The sequence below is a fragment of the Ochotona curzoniae genome, unplaced genomic scaffold (genome assembly GCF_017591425.1).
Source record: "Ochotona curzoniae isolate NIBS_2020 unplaced genomic scaffold, NIBS_Ocur_1.0 contig_43, whole genome shotgun sequence".
In the NCBI taxonomy this organism is placed as follows: Eukaryota; Metazoa; Chordata; class Mammalia; order Lagomorpha; family Ochotonidae; genus Ochotona; species Ochotona curzoniae.
In genome coordinates this window covers 2,990,152-3,011,084 of record NW_024466218.1, presented here as the reverse complement: position 1 = coordinate 3,011,084, position 20,933 = coordinate 2,990,152, and the positions used below count along the sequence as shown (strand labels likewise).

Below are 20,933 nucleotides of genomic sequence, written 5' to 3'. Positions count from 1 at the left end.
ACCAGCCTACACTTATTCTGGCTCCTGCCAGCAGATGCAGTGATATATCCTAGCCTGGACTTTCCCCAGACCCAGCTCACATGTAGGCTAACAGCTGTTGCAGCCTTGCCTAGCCTGGTCTGTCCCCAGTCCCAGGTCTCATGCTCACCAATGGGAACAGTAGCCAGCAGGGAAATCCCCAAAGCTCTCCTACTAGATTGCTCTTAAGCCCGGGATCTTGTGTGTGCTGGTGGGTGCTAAGGCCCAGTCTGGCATGGCCCTGGTTTGATAGCATTCACCAGTGAGTGCAATCGTCTAGCTCCACCTGGCCTGTGCCCAGTCCTAGCTCATGCTGTCAGGTACTGCAGCCTAGCCTCTCCTGGCCCACCCAAAGCCCTCACATGAACTGGCAGGTACTGTAGCCATACTTAGCCTGGGCTCACCCAGCCTTAGTTCTCACTCTCACCAGCAAGGCCTGTGGCCTAACAGGGAAGTTTTCCAAGATCCCCTGTCAGACCAGTTCCCAATTGCAGATCTCATGCACACTAGTGGGTCCTTGGCCCAGCCTGACATGGCATACCTCTAGTCCCAGCATTTGCCTTCACCAGCGAGTACTATAGCCCTGCCTGATCCACCCCCAGACAGATCTGTCATGAGAACTGGAGCATAACCTAGTCCACTCTGTGCTGCACACTCACTCTGGCTCTCAAGAACGCCAAGTGCTGGAGCCTAGCCCAATCTGGCATAACCCCAGACCCAGCCACATGCTTGCTGAAAGATGCTGTAGCCCTGTCCATGCAGGTCCACCTTCCATTCCTGGCTCTTATGCTCACCAGAGGGATCTGCAACCTAGCAGGAGAGTCCCCTTAGCTCCTCAACCAGGCCCACTCCCAGCTCCAGATCTTGCACATACCAGTAGTTGCTCCAACCCCACCTGGCATGGTCCACTCCTAGTTTCAGCATTCTCCATTTTATGCTGCAGCCTGACCTGGTCCAGCCCACCCTAAGTGCCAACTCTCACTCTTAGGAGCTGCAGCCTAGCCCTGCCCCAGCCTGCCCCTATCCCTGGCTTTCATGTGAACCTGTGGGTGCAGTAGTCTAACCTGGTGTGGCTTGCACTCTATCCTGGATCCCGCTTATGACGGCGGGTGCTATGGGCCCTGCCTGGCCCACTCCCCAAGCCAGCCCACACACATGCCAGTGAGTGCTGCAGGCTTTCCTGGCACATCTCATTCCCAGACCTGACTCTCATGCTTGCCAGCAAAAGATATAGCCTAGTAGGAGAGTTCCCCAAGTTCCCCCATCAGGCCTACTCTGAGACCCAGATCTCTTGAGTGCTGGCGGGTCTAAACCCCTTCCTGGCACAGCCCATCTCCTCTTCACCCCAGGTCCTGGCCTTAGTGTGTGCTGGTGGGTGCTGCAGCCCAGCCTGCTCCCAGCCCCAGTTCCTCTGAGTGTCAGTTCTGTGGTGATGCCTGGCTCACCACAGGCAGGGGGTGATGTCACCACCCCCAGCTCTCATGCAAACCACGGGGTACTGCAGTCCCACAGGGATGAGCCCCAAATCCCCTACAGAATCTGCCCTCAGACCTGGTTCTTTGGCTTACTGGTTGATGTTGGATTCAGCCCCACACAGCCCACTCCCTGCCCCGACATTCACTCGTGGTTGCTGTGGCCTGGTCCTCCAGCCAGGTCCTCCAGGCCTAGCTTTTGTGTGCACCAGTAGGCAGCAGATAATGTCACCCAGCCCAGGGCTCTCACGTGAGTGGATGCTTTTGTCTGACCCAGAAATGCTTTCCAGTTTCCTCCTCCAAAGCCACCCAGTCTCAGCCCCTTCCTCTACCTGAGAGTTGCATGATCCATGGAACCCCTCAAAGTCACTCAACTGCAAGTGCAGTGGCCCAGTTCGTAGGATCCCCCCTGAAGTCATTCCACAACTGTAAAATATTCCTTCAGCAGCCCCCCACTCCCACACATCTCCCAAACCCCTTCCACGGAGAGTCCACAGCCCCCACACCAGTCATGGGTCCCAGGCCTAGGATTATGGCTGTGCACCAACCCACCATGCTAGCATGCCAGCCTCCTACATAGGCGACAACCCACCAGGGCCAAGCATGGGTCGATGTGCTATTGTTTTGTTTTGGTTTGTTTTTGTTTTTGTTTTGTTTTGTTTTAAAGCTATAGTATTTCAATTGCCTTAGCTTTATTATGATCTCACTATGTCACGATTTTAGCTTACAGGTTATGCTTTGGATAGCAAAGGAAACAACGTAGAGAAACCATTAAATCTGAACCTTAAAGTTCTTGATATCAATGACAATGAACCAGTGTTCACCCAGGACGTCTTTGTTGGGTCCATTGAAGAGCTAAGTGCGCTAAGTAAGAGTCTGCTGTTATTCATGAATGGTCATTTTATCTCCATTGTGTGAATTAATGCTAAAATCTGTATCTTTTTTTTAAAAAAAAGATTTATTTTGACTTGAAAGAAAATTAGAGAGAGAGATCTTCCATCCACTCTTTCACGCCCCAAATGACTGTACCAGCCAGAGATAGCCCAGTCCAAAACTAGGAAGCCAAAGCTTGTTCCAGGTCTCTCACATGGCTATAGGAGCCTAAGACCTTGGGCTACCCTCCATTGTTTTCCCCAGGCCATTAGCAGGGAGCTGGGTCAGAAATGAAGCAGCTGGGTTTAGAACTGATGCCTATATGGGATGCCAGCACTGCAGGTGGAGAATTTGCCTGATCCATCGCCACACTGGCTCCTAAATTCCCCATGTTGATAGAAGTTGAGATTACCCACAGGACAAATAATAATAAACCTATTGTGCTAAGTTTGTAGCAGTTTTTCTTAGGATAAATTCAAAGGAGTTTACACCCTATCTTTTTTTCCCCTTCTAGCAGGTTGAAATGACTGGTAGTCTATAACACCTACACAGCATTACACTGTATCAAAACAGCCATATCAGCCCATAAAGGGATGGGACTGTGTTCCTGAAAATGTTGGCTACAAACATGGCTGATACTCTGCTCTGGATCGTGGGGTGTAGTTATTGTTTTCTGACTTCTCTTGCTTTAGTTTGAGGTTGATTGACAGCCTGTTCCCTCACACTGCTTTACGTGAGGACCTACTGATTTGTTTGTATCTAATTGGTCTTCTGATTCTTTCGTATCTTCAAAACATCAGGGCTGTGTACCTGCTCCACCTGTTGGTACTGGCTATTTGTACCTGCTCCACCTGTTGGTACTGGCTGTTCCTATGTTGAACAAATGTCAGGTCCTTCTGTGGCAACATTCCAAGGCTGTCCTCCAATCAGCCCTGCTCTCCTCTTATTTTCCCCGATTCCAGTGCTCCATTTAGCTTATTTGTTTGATCATGATAAACTGTGATGTAGATCAGCTCCTGGAATCCCTTTCTGGAATAATATAAAATACTGTTCATTTTGTAAATAGAATTACAACATATGCCATAGGTGTAGTAAAAGGTGAAGCTTATCTTGGATGCTTTGATTTCAAATGCCAGATACTTTTGTGATGAGAATCAATGCCACAGACGCGGATGAGCCCAATACCATGAATTCTAAAGTGTCCTACAGAATCGTGTCGCAGGAGCCTGCGTCTCCTTCAGTGTTCTACCTGAATAAAGATACTGGGGAGATATACACAACCGGTACCCTGGACAGAGAGGTAAGTCAAACTTTTTTCATCTTCTGTATTTTAAGTTTTCTACTGCCCTTCTACATTTCTCTTCTATGTTACCCTGTGATTTTTAAATTTTGTTTCATGATAATCTAAGCCTTGGAAATATCCTCTTTTAAAGATAAGTTGGCTGGTAGCCATTAGTCATGTGCGGGTTTTGAGCAGTTGAACTGTGTCCAGTCCAAATGAGATCTGCCATGTAACTATTGAGACATGTAAGACATGCCATAGATTTGGAAGACTTCATATGAAAAAAAAAAAAGAATGTAAGGTTATTACCTCAGTATTTTTTGCATTAATGGCATGTTGAAATGATGACATGTTAAAATGATAGTATTGTGGATAGCATGGATGAAATAAAATGTTGATTTCTTTGAAATTAATTAGCACCTGGTTTTTCTTTTTACTTTTTAAATATGTAGACTCCAGAAAACCGAAAATTGCATAAAGACAACCCCTGTAGTAGGAACTCTCCAGGCAGGCTGCTGCTGCCCAGAGAGCTCCAAGGCAGCGTGCCTCAGTTTGCAGTTCTGTAACACAACGACAGGAGCCAGAGCCTGTGTGGAGGCGAGAGTCCTGGTTAGGGTATACAGATACCTGCAGAGGAACACGCCCCTCGAAGCCCGAATGACAGGAACAATGCGGAGGATGCCTGTCAGAAGACTGTTCTCAGACCTTTCACTTCCTCATTTGTAACTTGAAGGAAAAATTTTACAAAGAGGGAAATAGCTTTTTTTATTATTATTAAATGCTTATATATGAAGGTTTTAAAAGTATACAAGAACGCTCAGTACAGTAGCCTATTGGCTAACTCTTTGCCTTGCGGCTGTCAGGATCCCATATGAACACTGGTTCATATGGATGCTGCCTCCACGTGAGGGACCCGGAAGAAGCTGCTAGCTCCTAGGTTCGAATCAGCTCAACTCTGGCTTTTGCAGATACAGGATCTTTCTCTCTACCTCCTCTTCTCTGTGTAAATCTGCCTTTCATACACACACACCACACACAAATAAAATGTTAATGGTCCCAAGATCAGCTTGCTAGGACTGGCATTGTGCTGTGATGTGTTAAGCTGCTGCCTGGGTCACTAAGTATTGGTTCAAGTCCTGGCTGCTCCATTTCCCATCCAGCCCTCTCTGCTGATGTGCGTGGGACAGCAACAGAAGGTTGCCCAAGTCGTTGGGCCCTGCCACCCACATGGGATACCAGATGGAGTTTCAGGTTTCCGTTTGAGCCTGGCCCAGCCCTGGCCGTTGCGGCTCTTTGTGGCGTGAACCAGCAGATGAAGGATCTTTGTCTTTGTTCCTTTCAAATACATAAATAAATCTTAGAAAAACACCATACTATCCTCAAGTATCAGCTCAAGTACACTGTATTGCATATCACTTGGAAAAAATGATTTTACTCTGTCTAGGCAGGAAAGATGATGCCCAGCATGTTCATTGGATCTTTATAAAGAATATGATTATTCCTACAAGTAAGTATAGTTTATGCCTCTTCACATGAATTTGAGTATTTCATGGAGTTAGCACAATGATTTTTTTTAAAAGATTTATTTTTATTGGAAAGTTAGATATACAGTGAGGAGGAGAGACAGAGAGCAAGATCTCCCATCTGTTGATTTACTCCCTAAATGGCTGCAACAGCTGGAGCTGAGCCAACCCAAAGCCAGGAGTGCGGAGCCTATTCCACGCCTCCCACGTGGGTGCAGGGTCCTAAGGCTTTGGGTCATCCTCGCCTGCTTTCCCAGGCCACAAGCGGGGAGCTGGATGGGAGGCAGGGCTGCTGGGATTAGAACAAGTGCCCATATGGGATCCCTCTGCGTTCAAGCTGAGGACTTTAGCTACTAGGCTACCACGCCAGGCCCAGCACTATGATTTTTAATAAATTGCCTCTGTAGCCTGGAAGTTGAACCAGTAACCATGACTCACTGATTAGGCAATTACTGCAAGTGCCTCTCCAGTCCCTGAATGTGAATCAGCCCCTTCGGTCCACATGGAACCCTATGAGGCATATGGGGTCACCCCGTCATTTGACACACAAGGAAAGTGAGCATGAACAGTGTGTATCCAGCATAAGTAAGTGACAAGACCAGGACCAGAGCCAAGGCAGCCAGTGGTGTGGTCGCCCCCGCCCCTGCCCCACGGAGGACACAGGCCGCCCTGCACCCAGCCTCAGGGAATGCAGTGGCAGCCAGCAGGGATCCCCAGAGGAAAAGGTTTTATTGTGACTGACAGGAGACATCATCCTGCAGCCCTGTTTGCAATCTGTCACTCTGGAAGGGTCCAGAAGTTTCCGAGGTCTGTTCTGCACTAGCCAGCTCTCCTTGGGCTCCAGTTTCCTAGCTCAGCCTCGAGCCAGCACAGCCAGAGAAAAATAAACTGCATTTTAAACAGTGTTTCTTGGTGCAGACTGTTGTAAGGAGAGAATCGTCACCTAACAGTGTCACCATGTCATCAGAGATACATTTAAACATTTTTACAAAGATTTATTTGAAAGGTCAAGTTACAGAGAGAAAGAACAGACAATTTCTCATCTGGCCATCCCCTCCCCAGATGGGCCAGGACCAGGCCAGGTTAAAGGCAGCAGGCGGCAGGACAAGACCAGGACCAAAGCTAAGCACATGGGCCATCTTCCACTGCCCTCCCAAGTGTAGGAAGCTGGATCAGAAGTGAAATAGCTGAGATTTGAACCAGCACCCATGTGGGATGTCACCATTGCAAGCAGTGGCTTCACCTACAGTGCCACAGTGCCAGTCCCAACATATGTAAGAATTTACTGTTAACAACTTCCAAGTATTATTCAGCTCTTTGGCTACAAATGAATAGCATCTTCAGAAGAATAACACTGTATATATCGTATTCTGAAATTTACCATAAAACACTGTAGTGTTTCTCTTAATGATAGAATAAACTAAATCAGAAAAAAACAGACTTGGGAGAGATTGATTTTTAACCCCAGGTGAATGTTTTTTATTTTTCTGCAGCAATACAGTACCTATACTTTAGTAGTAGAAGCAAAAGATGGTTATGAACAAATAACTGACAAACCAGTAAACCAGGCTCAAGTTCAGATTCGTATTTTGGATGTCAATGACAATATACCTGTACTGGAACATGAAATGGTAACTATTGCTTTAATAATAAACATACCTCTTTATTCACACTTTAGTCCCATTTGTCACTTGTCTGTATCATGCTAAAAATCATGTGGTCTTGTTTTGCAGTATGAAGCGACAGTTGAAGAAAATCAAGCCAATGTGGAAGTGATCCGCCTGAAAGTGTTGGATGCCGATGAAGTTGGTACTGATAATTGGTTGGCAAATTTTACATTTCTGTCAGGAAATGAAGGAGGCCACTTCCACATAGAGACTGATGCTCAAACGAACGAGGGCATTGTGACCCTTGTGAAGGTCAGTACAGTGTTCAACCAGGGACAGGATGGCTTGGTTCTCATACAGCGTGGGTAGCCAACACGTGTGTTGTGCATACTCAGCTGGGACCGTAGTTATTTGAGGTATGGGCCACCCCTGTTTGCCTGAGTTCTATAGTGAGTGAGTGTTCCCAGGGAGGCCCAAGTTCCGATCTGGGGACTCTAACCCTGGCCAGAAAGCATAGCATCAACATGGTTATTGCTTGCAGTCCCCACCTGATGAGATCATTCCCATACCATGTCTCTTGCCTCCACTGAAGGCCCCTTACAAGCTACCTCTAGTTATCTACTTAGCAATACAGTCCAACCCTGTTTATAACATCCAAAAAGAAAAGCTATGACAACTGAATGTTTAAATGCATCTGAAAATTACCTAGGAAAGTACCAGGCCAAAAATACAGATTCTTAGTCTTCATTATCCAAAAGTAATGGGTGAGGCTCAGAAACTTGACTTCTAATAGAAACCTACTTGTGATTCTAAAATAAACCGGAAGAGAGTCACAGTGTAAAAAAAAAAAAAATCTTCTGTTCTCTGCTGAATGAAATCAGCAAAGGCAAGCTGAGTCAAATCATCTTAAGCAGGTGAATCTTAAACATCTGGATTTCATAGCCCTCACAGAACTGTATACACAGGAATGAAAAGACAGGTTTGTAGGTTACAAGGTGGATGGGGCATAGCACCAGGGTATTTTTGATTTGTGTTAGACTCATTTTACCAGATTTTAAAATGAAATGCAAAGTTATGGCTTTTAAGATACTGTTTCATTAAGTCTCACACAAATAAAAAATTGATTCTAGAACTTTTCAGATGTTTACAAAAACTATATATAATAGACAAGGTGAGAATAAATGAGGTGAAAGTGCTGTGGCAATAATCACACATTTAGCTATGTTGCTAAATGTGTTTGACCTACTTTTAAAAAGCAAAAACAAAATAACTTAGCATGTTTAAGGGGAATACATATTTTATGATTAAGTACATGGACAGTTTTATCAGAGAAAAAGTAAACTTTATCCTCTACTATAGAAAGAAATAATTGTAGGTGCAGCTGTGCCAAATGCTTACTAAACAAAAACCCGGAAACACACATAAGTAGAGACAGTGTTGAAGAATAAGAGAAAACAAAGTATGAAAAAGATGTATTTATTTGAAAAGCCAAATTATAAAGATAAGAGACCGAAATCTTCCATCCTCTGGTTCAATCTCCAAATGGCTACAACAGCTGAAGTTGGGCCAGTCAAGAGCTTCTTCCTGGTTTTCCACATGGATGCAAATACCCAAGCGCTTGGACCATCCTCTGCCGCTTTCTTCGACATATTAGCATGGAGCTGGGTCAGAAGTGGAGTCGGTTTGGACTGGCAGCCAAATGAGATGCTGGTGCTACAAACACTTTACCCAACTCTGCCACAGTGCCAGCCTCTAGAAGTATTCTTAATGCACTGTGAAGGTACAAAGAAGGAAGATGTATTTATTTCTGCCAAGGAAAACATAGATTAAAAAAATGAGAAAATTAATACTACATTGAAATCAACAGAATAAAAAGGAGACTGTGAACTAAGAGAGATCGTGCATCTATGGGTTCATGTCTCAAGTAGCCCCGAGAGCTGAAATCAACCTGGTCTCCCAGGTGAACAACAAGGACTCAGATACTTGGTCCATCATCTTCTGCTTCTCCCTCCGCCCCCAGCCAGGATGCATATGGGACAGGAAGCAGAGCACTGGGACTAGAACTGGCTCTGCAACATGGCAGTCACAGCCTCCTTACGGTGGCTCTTCATGGAGAACACTACAAAGCAAGTTTTGTGGCCCCACGACCTAGCTCATTTTTATTTTTTGCATGGTCTTAATCTTTGAATATTAATGTCATCTGCCAGGAGATTTTATTTCTCATTCAGCATGCATTATGCTGGCAAAACCAGCCCTTCCAGTACAAGAGGAACTTCAGATAACTTTCACAAAGACTTTACAGTTACAAGGAATATTTTGTTTAATCATTTTCTTTTGTGTCCATTTTGATCATATTTTAACAGGCAGAAGAAGTTCTGTCACAGTACTATCCCAACATATGTAACTCTTTACCCCAGTGAACCAATAGTACATAGTTTTGCGAATTTAATTTACATTGAATGCCCATTGTTTATTATTAAGAATGACATCACTTTAGATTGTTAAGGATACACAATTTATGTTTTCAACAATGATTTTGACCTATAGAAAAAGTGATGCATATTCCCTAGATATCCATAGCATTAACTATGCAAATTGACAATATTTTCACATGTTCTTAATCAGGTAAGTTAGCTGTATTTCCCATGTGTATTAAAGGATCACTCCTAACATTTAAGTTAATGTATCTATAAACATATTTGTGTATATGTGCTATGCTTTCTGAGTGTTGTCCCATTTAAAAGACTCCTTACTTTGGCTTTCTAGGAAGTAGATTATGAACAAGTGAAGAATCTTGACTTTGTCATTGCGGTCACTAATAAAGCAGCTTTCCACAAATCAATTCGTAATACATTCAGGCCAACAGGCATCCCCATCAAAGTAAAGGTGAAAAATGTGAAAGAAGGCATCTATTTTAAAAGTGACACAATCCACGTCCAGGTCAGTGAAGGCATGGATACGACCAGCCAAAGCCGAACACTCGGGAAATTTCCAGTTTTTGATGAAGACACTGGACAGCCAGCCCGTGTAACGTAAGAGATAGATGTGACTATATTTCCTTGAGCTAAATAACTCCTGATGGTTTTATCTTGTTTCATATATTTTAGACTTATTTTCATGTTTTATTTGAAAGAGGCACAGACGAAGAGAGATCTTCCATCTACTGGGTCATTGTCCCCAATGCTTCCATCAGCCAGGACTTGGGCTGGGACAAAGCCCATGGTTCGGAGCTCAGTCTGGGTCTGTCTAAGGCAGGGACCCAAATACCCAGGTCGTTACCAGCTGCCTTCTGCATTCTGAATCAGCAGCAGAGGAGCCTGGCCTTGAACTAGGCACTCCACTATGGGGTGCAGGTGTCCCGAGGAGCCCCGAGTTGTTAAGTGATGATTTTCCAAAATTGAATTAGGCTTAAGCACTTTATTCTTTACACATCAGCAGGACACTAACCCAAAGGCCTGTGAAGTCAGATTCTCAGAATTGTTCCTATGATTTAGAGATTAGTTTTCACCAGCATCCCCTTTTTGAGGCCACAGGAACCTGTGTGAAGATGAAGCTGGGTGACTCAACCACGGAAGGTGTTCTGGTAGAAAGAGTTAGAAAGTAAAAAAGTGAAAGATTAAAGAAAAACTTTCTAGAATCTATAACATTCCCAGAAGAATATTGGACAGTAGGAAAGAAGGAGATAAATAAGGTTGAATATGAGTCCAGCAGGATAGCTCAGTGACTAAATCCTTGCTTTGCAAGCCCCAGGATCCATATGGGCACTGGTTCATATCCCAGCTGCTCTGCTTTCCATCTGGCTCCATGCTGTGGCCTTGGAAAGCAATAAAGGATGGCCCAAAGCCTTGAGACCCTGCACCTTCATAGGAAACCCAGAAGAAACTCTGGGCTGCTGCCTTCAGATCAGCTCAAAACCAACCATTACGGCCATTTGGGGAGTGAACCAGTGGATGGCTGATTTTTGTATCTCCTCTCTGTAAATCTGCCTTTCCAATAAAAATAAATCAATCTTAAAAAAAATAAGTTTGGATACCAGAAGAAGTTGCATAACACATTTAAATAGGGGAAAAGCAGTTATATTTGCAATAAACCTTAGCCTACACTTTGGTTCAGGCACTGATGAACCTCTCTTAATGTTTAAGATGGCCTTCACTTAGAATACCCATAGTGAGAACCTTCCAGATGCTGTGACTATTCTGAGAGGAATTGGATTGTGTCCACTCTGTAGCGACATCTTAGGTTTGCCTGGAAGATCTTGAAGTAAATGTGCATCATCACTCCCAGAGCTGTGCTCTGCAGAGCTGTGACAGAGATCTGGCAGCAGTTTACTCTCACTGAATCCCAAGAACCTTCACCTGTGCCTTAGACACACAGCTGTCGTGGCTTCTCGTTCAGTGCCAGAGATGCTCAGGTGTGCAAGTTCTACCTTCAAATAAGTAAATTCTTTAAAAAGATACTACGTCTTTGTAGTAAGATTTTTCTGCTTATTTAATTTTGGCTGCAGTTGGTAGTAAAGGCTTTGGATGTATCTGAAGATTATGTGTTCTAGAAAGGGTTATAGCCTAGGAGTTAACATGCTGCTTAGGAGGCATGTGTCCTAAATAGGAGTACGTGGGTTCAAGTCCCAATTCCAGCTTGCTGCTATCACTAACATCACTAACCATGGCACCCAGTACTTGCTTGCTCATGTAGTTGGTTCCCTGCCACTTACAAGGGAATCTGCATTGAGTTCCAGGCTTCCAGCTTCAAAGTGGCCCATCCTTGACCATTGTAGGCATTTTGGGAGGGAACCAGCAGATGGAAACTCTTTATCTCTGTCTCTCTGCTTTAAAAAAAAAAAAAAGAAAGAAAAGATGATGTATTTTGTTTGGGAGAAAAATGAACCATACTCCTTACTTCTTATTTACTTGATTTTATTCTTTGGCAGATAATTACAAAATTTTACAATGGGAAGAATCTTAAAAACAAATCTAAACCTATTATTTTACAAATGAGAGGTATAGCTAAATTAAATCGCTTGCTGGTATTCACCTTAGTACTATTTTTGAAACTTGATAGGAACATCAGAAGAATCATTCTGTTTAATTTGTCATAATTTACTGTCTGATTGTTCCTGTGTGTTGTTGTGCTGAGATTTTGCGATCCCCTGAAAATCATCAGGAGTCTGAGGTCAATGCAAACACACAAAGGCAGTTTATTCAAAACTAACCTAGGCTCCCAGCCCAGCAGGTCAAGGGAGCAGTAGCTGTCGCTACCAAGGTGATCAAAGCAGGAAAAACTACAGCAGAAGGTGCAAAAAAGAGTGAGCCTGAGGTTCAATAGCACAGGGCTCTAATACATTTCAGGCCAATTCCATTTAATTATACAGTCATGATTGGTCAGTTTCACTTTTAACTTTCAAAAAGAGCAAGTTGGCAGGCTTCCATGGGTGGATTTGAAGCAAGCAACTTTCAAAACGTACAAACTGATGGGCTGTAGGGCAGTGAATCTTATCTAACACCAAGGACCTCCTCCCTGAGGAGTGCTCTGCCTATGTGATCTGCCAGGTGTCATGTAGACTGCCAGACCTGGAGTCCACACAGCCCCCAGCCAAGCAAGCCAGGCAGAAATCACTTAGGTTCTTCGGTGTCAGTTGTTTATGGATGTTTGCTTTAGTGTGGGAGTTTCGATCCTACTTTAAATGTTGTCTAATTTTCATAACAGAGAAGATCTAAAATTAGATCCACAGAGCATTCCTTTATCAAGTATAATCCGTTTGTTAATTCTCTTATTTTAAGGTTGAATCTTAGAAAACCATGGCCAATAGCTTAAATCCAAACTTTAAAATTCTAGATGTGAAATTCAGGAAAATTTGTGTAAATTCAAATCATTTTCAGGTAGAAAAAAGTAAAAGGCAGAAACATGTAGTTCAAGTTCATGATTGAAATTTTGGATAACACTGTGTACTACACATCCACTTAATAGAAAATAAGTAACCAATTTGATTAATTGAACCAAGTCATGTTTAAGAAATATTTGTGTATGTTAAACTTGGTGTTATTAATTATACACATTTTTGAAAATGTAATAGGAACTTAGTTTTGCTTTCCTGTAGCTGATTTTTTTCATGCTAATTCTCTTTGCTTTGAAGTAATAAATTTCAAAAATCATTGGTCAGCATTGATTTCACTTACAAACAATTCTGACCAATTTGTTGCTAATAATTAACAACAGTCTAAACATTTTAGAAAGTCCCATTTAAGGCAGTTATCATTTTTTTCAAGTTGAGAATTTTAAATATTGACATCCCAATATAAAAAGTATAGGAGACTACTTTTTTCCAATTACTCTTACTGTGTGACTAAATTTTTCTCCAAAAGTTTAACTCAGATACAAAGGAGATTAATTTGCAAGTTACAAAACAGATTGCATAACAACTTAACAAGATCTCTTGGCGCCATAGGCCAAGGTGAGTCACCTGTGCCTTTGTAGACAGAATAAATTGGATTTCCAGGAAACATAATTTACACTGAAGAGAAGCTTTTAAACTGGTTTCAAGAAATTAAAAAATATTCAAAGCAAGTACCCATAAAAAACATATAATGTGCTAATTAAGCTTGAAGGAGTTCTACATATTAAGAGATTCCACTTTGTCCAAAATTTTTTAAATTAATTTTGTTTGTTTTATAACAGGTATATGAAATTTGAAGATCTAGATAATTGGGTTTCTGTGGATTCTGCCTCATCAGAAATTAAACTTGTCAAAAGCCCAGATTTTGAATCCAGATACGTGCAAGATGGTGTCTATGTCGTAAAAGTTCTGGCTGTATCAGAAGGTAAGTTAATACACAGCTATATCTTCCAGTATTTTATATTTTGTCTTTACTTTCAAGCTTCAAACCTTTGTTCTGGCTGTCTCCCCAGAGCATAGGTCTTTACATTCCCACTTACTTGGTGAGTTAGAAGATGTTATTTGGCCTGAATATAAAGGATAGGATTGGTCCCACGTCATCAGGATCTTCCCAGTCCATTGGCTGGAATATCCATACTGCGTCCAATGTCAGCAATATGGTCAGCTTGAACGTGATTTTTTTTCTTATTTGTAAGACTTTCCTAGGAAAACCATCACGGGCACCGTCAGTATCACGGTTGAGGACACCAATGACAATTGTCCCACACTGGTAGAGCCGGTACAGACCGTGTGCGACTACATGGAGTTTGTGAATGTGACCGCAGTGGACCTGGATGGGCACCTCAACAGTGATCCCTTCACCTTCTCCATCGTTGACACACCTCCAGGAATGGCAGAGAGATGGAGAATAGCACAGCAAGCAAGTAAGCACGATCAGTACCCTACACTTGGCTCTAAAGAGGAAGTTTGACAGTATTTTGGAGTGTGTTCTTTCTCAGAAATTTGATTTCCAATACAGTCGTATCAAAGTTAAAAACCTGCAAGCGTTATGTCTTAGTGGCTTTTATGTGTGGTGAAGAAAGTAAAAGTTATGTAATGTGTTTAAAAGTCTCTGGTTACTCTCCAAATAGCTCTTGGAGGAATTTTGTCTTCTAAGCTGAAAAGAACCGAGCCTTTCTAAATACAGCAGTTGTGGTAGGCACCTTCTAAAGACCTTAAATTAATGGCAACAATCATTGCATTTCAGATAGCATTTATTAAGTGCTTTGTAGGGACCCATATGCACCTAGGTAGCCCTTCCTTTGCACTTTGTTTTTTAATCCTTACTTCATAACATCACTCCCTATTCACAGCTGAGGAAACTTTAGCTTTACTAGAGATGAATAAGTTATTCTAAGTCAGAGGTCTGTCACTATCTGTAGCACATTGGTTCCAGGCCCTCTGCAGATGCTGGGGTACCCTACATGGAAATCCACACATTTCTGTATAACCTGATCACATCTTTTCATATATTCATCATTGCTACATTTAATGTCTAATACAAAGTAATGCCACACAAAGAGTCATTTTACTCTGTTTAGAGAATTAAGGACAAGAAAAAGTGTTGGACTCAATATAGAATTTTTCAGCTTTTAAAGTGTTATTTATTTAGTTAAGAGAGTGACAAAGAGACAAATTGATGTTCTATCTCCCCAAATGCTACAACAGCCAGGGCTGTGTCCAGCTAAAGAAAGGAACATGTCTCTCATGTTGATAGTGGAACCCAGCCACTGTTGCTCCCGGGAAGGTTTAGCGTGGTGCTGGGTTGGAAGCAGAGCAGCCAGTATTTTGAACTGGCAACTCCAATTTGAGATGTGGTCAGCATCTTCCCCTTGTTAAAATATTTCTGGTCTACAGTGGTTTGAATCTGCAGGTGTGTGTAGAACCTGTGGGTGTAGAGGGCCAACTGTGTGATGGAGACATCATGAGTGGTCACCTGACTTCCCCCAGGCCGTGTAGACACATCCAGATGCCCATGGCTTGCACAGATCTCTCTTGTGGATATGAGCTTTTGGATGCAGAATGAAAAACAAGACTATCTAGTGTATTATTTTGTTTTTAAAAGTTAGTGATCAGGTTTTGTTAAAAATTCCAAATATAATTTAGAATATGATTTTGTTTTTAAGACTTTGTGTTTTGTTTTTTTTAGAAATGCCAAATATAATCCCCAAGTTGTTTCTTTTTGATTTATAGATTTGTTGTGATATTTTAAGTGTCAGCTTAAATGCTTTCAATATTTCACGCTGTTTATAATTGTAGTATATTTGGTTTTCTGTTTAGTTTATTTCAATAAAAATAAGTCAACAAGTAAAACTTTCCTATCATCTTTACACTTTAAAATCTCGTAAGTTGCACTTCTGGAGGGTAAAACAGCAGATAGGAAGCCTGCCCCACCACCCTCTATTTATCAAGTCAACAAAAATAAGCATAGAAAAATTTTTTTGAAAAATGGCAAAAAAAGTCCTTGGAAATGTCATTTAACTCACCACTTTGTCACTGTGTGCCTAGCACATAAACTGTTCCTAGCATTTGGTGGGCATCGTGTATTTGTTAAAAATAATCATCATGAAAGTAGGTGTCTACATCTATTCCTTTGCTAATTCAATTGATTTTGGGGGGTATGTGGTCAAATTTTAAAAAGCACACACTGGGCACGGCACGATATCGTAGTGGTGAAAGTCCTCGCCTTGCACACACCAGGATCCCATGTGGTCTCCAGTTCTAATCCCACCGGCCCTGCTACCCATCCAGCTCCCTGCTTGTGGCCTGGGAAAGCAGTTGAAGGCGCCCCAAAGCTTTGGGACCAGGCACCCGCATGGGAGACCCAGAAGAGGCTCCTGGCTTTGGATTGGCTTAGCTCCAGCTGTTGTGGCTGCTTGGGGAGTGAACCATTGGATGGGAGATCTTCCTCTCTGTTTCTCTTCCTCTCTGTATATCTGCCTTTCCAGTAAAAATAAATAAATCTTAAAAAAAAAAACAGCGTAAATTCAGTGAGAAGGAAGATCAAGTTGTATAACTGCAGCTAAATATTATCAGCAATTAAATAGCATTTCTGTGACTTCATTTGTCTCCTTCCTTGGTCATCATCTTCGTTCCTTCTGCTTCCTTGCAGGTACCAGCGTGCTGTTGCAGCAAACCGAAAAGCAGGTTGGGAGAAGTGAGATTCAGTTCTTGATTTCAGATAGTCAGGGCCTCAGCTGCTCTGAAAAGCAGGTGCTGCAGCTCACAGTCTGTCAGTGTCAGCACGGCCTGGGCTGTGCAGAAAAGCGCTCTGACGCCTACGTGGGCCTGGGACCCGCAGCCGTCGCACTCCTGATTTTGGCCCTCCTGCTCCTGCTACGTAAGTCTTTCCAAAACCACCCTTTAGTGCTTTTAATGCTCTAAGTGAGCACACTGCTCAGGATCTGTTAGTTTTATAGTCACTGGTTATACTCCTCTTTGTAAAGAGCTTTGAAGTAAAGTATCTGTTTGAAAGGCAGATAGAGACAGAAACACAGAGCTGTCCCATCCCCTGGCTTACTCCTCACATGTCTGCAGGAGGTGAGAACTTAGCCCTCTTCTTCCACATGGGTGGCGGGGACCCCAGTGACTGGAGCTGTCACTGCTGCTGCTTAGGCTGCACGTTAGCAAGGAAGCTGGAGTCAGGAGTGGAACCAGGATTCAGACTCCCAAGCAACAGGTTAACTGCTGTGTCAGACACCTGTTCCTTTGCAGACAGCCACTCACACCCTTTCCTAAGATTTGTTTTATTTGTAAGGAACAGTTGCAGAGAGAAAGGGAGATGCTGGGAAATAGATTTTCTACCTATTGATTCTCTCTTCAAGTGACCACCGTGGTCAAGTATGCCAGGCTGAAACCAAGAGCCAGGAAGTTCATCCGGATCTCGTGCATGAGTAGAAGGGGTCCACACCAATAGGGAGCTGAACCAGCAGTGAAATGTCTGGGACTTGAACTGGTACTCATGGGATGACCTCCTCACAGGTGGCAGCTTAACGCACTGTGCCACACAACCCCCACACCTACAGTTGTTCTTAAATTACACTAGAATGCTTGTGAGGATGAACAGGGAAACAATAACAGATGACAGCTAAATTCATCAAAATTAATTTTATATTAGTAAACTGTATCACGCATAACTGAGGTTATGCATTGTGTCTAGCTCCTTTTGGCATAAAATTTTACATGTCCACATTTGGAAGCCATAGACCTGCATGACATATGTAAAACTCTAGATTGGCATTTTATACAAGTTCCAATATGCTAGAATAATTGAATACATTAAAAATTTTATATCCTTAGGAATATTTGCTCTTTTCACTACAGTGGTTCAAAAAGAGAGTAGTCAGGGGGACAGGCATTGTGGTGTAGCACATTAAGCCGCTGCTTGAGGCATCCACATCCTGTATCCGAGTGTCTAGCTTTCCTGCCTGGGAGAGAACAGATCAGGATCCGAAAACATGGGTCCCATCACCCCCACAGAGACCTGGATGGAGTTCTGGCTCCTGATTTCTGCTTTCTTTCTGGCCCAGCTGTGACTGTTGCAGCTTGTGGAAAGTGAACCAGCAAAGATAAGATATCTCTGTCTCTCCCGCTTTTTCTGTCACTCTGCCATTCTAAACAAAAAAGAATGAGCAAAAAATTTGATCTTTAAATTTTCTGATGTGTGTGTTATCTTTTTTAAACATTCATTTCCTTTTATTTGAAAGGCATAGCTACAGAGAAAAAGAGAGAAAGGTTTTCCATACACTGATTCACTCTCCAGAATGCCTGGAGCTGGTCAGTGTCAAGCCCAAGAGCCAAGACTTCCTCCAGGATTCCCACATACACGCAGTGGTCCAAGCATCTGAACCACCTCTCACTGCTTTTCCCAGGCACATTAGCAGGGAGCTGGATCAGAAGTGGGGTAGCCCGGACTTGAACTGGCACCCACATGGGATGCCGGTGCTGTAGGCATCCACTTTGCCCACTACACCTCAGCACCAGCCTCAGATCTGGGTATTAACTAATGCACTCTTGGCATTCCACTCAGTGGTATTAGTTTGTTCTGCAATGGAAAAGTACTTTACATTTGTAAATATCCCTGTTTCTGCCTTTATGCTCTGGTCTAACTCACCCAAAACAGGGATGAGAAAAAACACCCTAGTGAGATTGAATCAGATGAAGAAGAGAAAGTCAAAATAGATTACTATAAACACACTGTTTATATAAAAAAAAAACCCACCAGGATTAACTGCCTCTGCCCTCCATTTTGTTTGCGTGCAGTTGTACCGCTTATGCTGCTGATGTGCAATTGTGGAGAGGGCGCCAAAGGCTTCACCCCCATCCCTGGCACCATTGAAATGCTGCACCCCTGGAACAATGAAGGGGCGCCACCCGAAGACAAGGTCAGTGCCTCAGGTGTCAATGAAGCTTGTATGTTTTATGGATTTTTAAAGGACCTGGGGAATGGTTCTTAAGTTTTTAATCACGAAGGGGTAAAAGTCGTTTCACCTCCACGAAGGTTCAAGTGACAGCAGTTTTACTCTGCTGTGATATGTGCTCTATTACAAGTTCAAGTGTGTGTCAGAGGGTGGCCCAGAGAACATAGAGGAAGGATCGGGAAGAGCAAAGGTGTGCAGGGATTTCAATGGACCTGTCAGTCCCGGTAAGGAATACATGGGCTTTCACAACCAGGAATTACCCCATTTTCATTACCCCAACATAGGGTCAGCAGGGGCAAATCCATGGCTTCTTTGGTAACTAAAATGTTGCAGAACCTCCATGCCTAACTACTTGATAACCATCTCTCTTTGTCTCACTATTGCATCTTCACCTTGTTCTCAGCACATGTGCCAAGAGTGTGGTTTCTGATAAGACACGATTTACTGTCAGGTGTCAGAACTCCGAGTAACCGCAGTGTAAGCATCAGTGTGGCCAGGCTGGGATCATCACACTGACGGTGCCACAGTCTGGCTCCAGGCGCCCCCCCTCACTGCTCTTTGCTGGTTAAGTTCTATTCCCATCCATTCCCCGACCTCACTATTGCCTTGCATTTCAGCGAATAGATGGGAGAAAAGCAAAGAACCACCCTTTCAGCACACTGCCCATAAGTTGCCTGTAGCATTTTTGTTGGACTCATGTTAATCAGAAATTAGCTACATAGCTGTCCCTAACCAACTAGCAATAGAGGCCTAGAAATACTGTATCCAGGTTAAAAAAAAAAAAAAAAACTAAACTAAATATTCTATAATCAGAGGAAAAGGTATCAGTCCCTGTAAAGTTGCCATTGGTGCCAGTACTGCATATGAACTGACGTGGGACAGGAAAGCGTGGCTTTTGTTTTCTCCTTGGGTTACAAGAAGTAGATCTTCCCAAGGCCCAAATAGAACTTTTCAAGTCAAAATGCTTTTCCTAATTTGCCTCCATGAAAAAAAACTTAGCCCTGCTGATGCCCGCTTGGCTCAGCACTAGGCACCTTCAGTCCTTCTGACCCAGTTCTCGCCTGTGTCTGCCCTCACAGGTAGTGCCATCGCTTCTGGCTGTGGACCACGGGGAGAACTTGGCAGTAAGAAATGGTGTGGGTGGCATGGTCACCAAGGAAGCCACCATGAAGGGAAGTAGCTCCGCCTCCTTCACCAAGGGGCAGCATGACATGTCTGAGGTGGACACGCGGTGGGACGAGCACAGGAGCCTTCTTTCTGCGGCGCCTGCCCAGGTGACAGGGGCAGCAGGGGCCAGCCTGGGCACTGAAACCATGAGAAGCCTGAGAGCCACCGGCTCTTCCAGGGACTTGGCTGGAGCACGAGCAGCTGCAGTTGCACTGAATGACGACTTCTTGAAAGATTATTTCACTGAGGTAAGTTCGGGGCTGGGGGAGGCACGGTTGTATGTGAATGAGGTAGGGTCATCCTTGCCTTGTGTCTAAAAAGGACTTTGGGGGTTTCCTGGGTTTTAGAGAGTCATTGTAAGGGGAATGTTTAAAGGCAGCGAGTAGATCAAGATGTAACTCCTGAGTGAGCCGGTGCGAGCTGTGTTTTTCTGTGATAATAGACCCACAATCTCAGTTCTCACAAAGGCTTACTTCTCACTCCCATCTGTGTTTTTGCCAGGCAACTCTGCCCTGTTCTTCTCGGCTCTGCCCTGCTCTACCCTGCCCTGCCCTGCCCTGCCCTGCCCCGCTCCTAAGTGCAGGCTGAGAGTACAAGATCACACCTGCGCCCTGGAAGCTGCTGTTAGGCACAGAGAAGCAGCAATGGCTAAGCTAAGCAGTGGCTCCTAAAGCCTCTGCCTTGTTTACACTCAACATTTCATGAGCAAAAGTCACTTGATCAATGAGTCAGGAAGTACAATCCCACAGAGGACCACAACATTTCAGGGGTAAGCCCAGCAAGGAGGATAGAGAAGGCGTGACCTACAAACCCAGTCAGTTCAGTCCATTTATGTATCACCTTCTGTGTGAGGCTACTTGACCCAACTACTAGCGATCTCCAAAGATGAGGAGAAAAGTTGCAGCATGTGGCTGGCACTGTGGCATCTAGAATAAGCCTCCATCTGCAGCACCAGAATCCCATATGGGTATTGGTTCGACTCCTGGCTACACCACCATGGTCCAGCTCCCTACCAATAGCTGGAGACCAGTAACAAAGAAACATATAAGATCTATTTTGCAAATATTTGTAAACTATACATTAATAACAGAAGCAATTAGAAAGCACTTTGAATAAGCTGAAAATTAAACCACGTATTATT

General features: G+C 43.5%; 1 protein-coding gene across 1 annotated transcript in view; it reads left to right on the top strand.

The window, feature by feature from the left end:
- DSG2 (desmoglein 2) overlaps positions 1–20,933 on the top strand; it is a 30,929-nt gene that overhangs the window by 5,890 nt on the left and 4,106 nt on the right. Inside the window, exons 5-14 of the mRNA XM_040984654.1 lie at positions 2,214–2,358; positions 3,500–3,663; positions 6,662–6,799; positions 6,902–7,087; positions 9,542–9,807; positions 13,448–13,590; positions 13,862–14,089; positions 16,318–16,545; positions 18,468–18,589; positions 19,705–20,040. Of these exons, the coding sequence (XP_040840588.1) occupies positions 2,214–2,358; positions 3,500–3,663; positions 6,662–6,799; positions 6,902–7,087; positions 9,542–9,807; positions 13,448–13,590; positions 13,862–14,089; positions 16,318–16,545; positions 18,468–18,589; positions 19,705–20,040 (1,956 nt within the window). The remainder of the gene's footprint in view (positions 1–2,213; positions 2,359–3,499; positions 3,664–6,661; positions 6,800–6,901; positions 7,088–9,541; positions 9,808–13,447; positions 13,591–13,861; positions 14,090–16,317; positions 16,546–18,467; positions 18,590–19,704; positions 20,041–20,933) is intronic.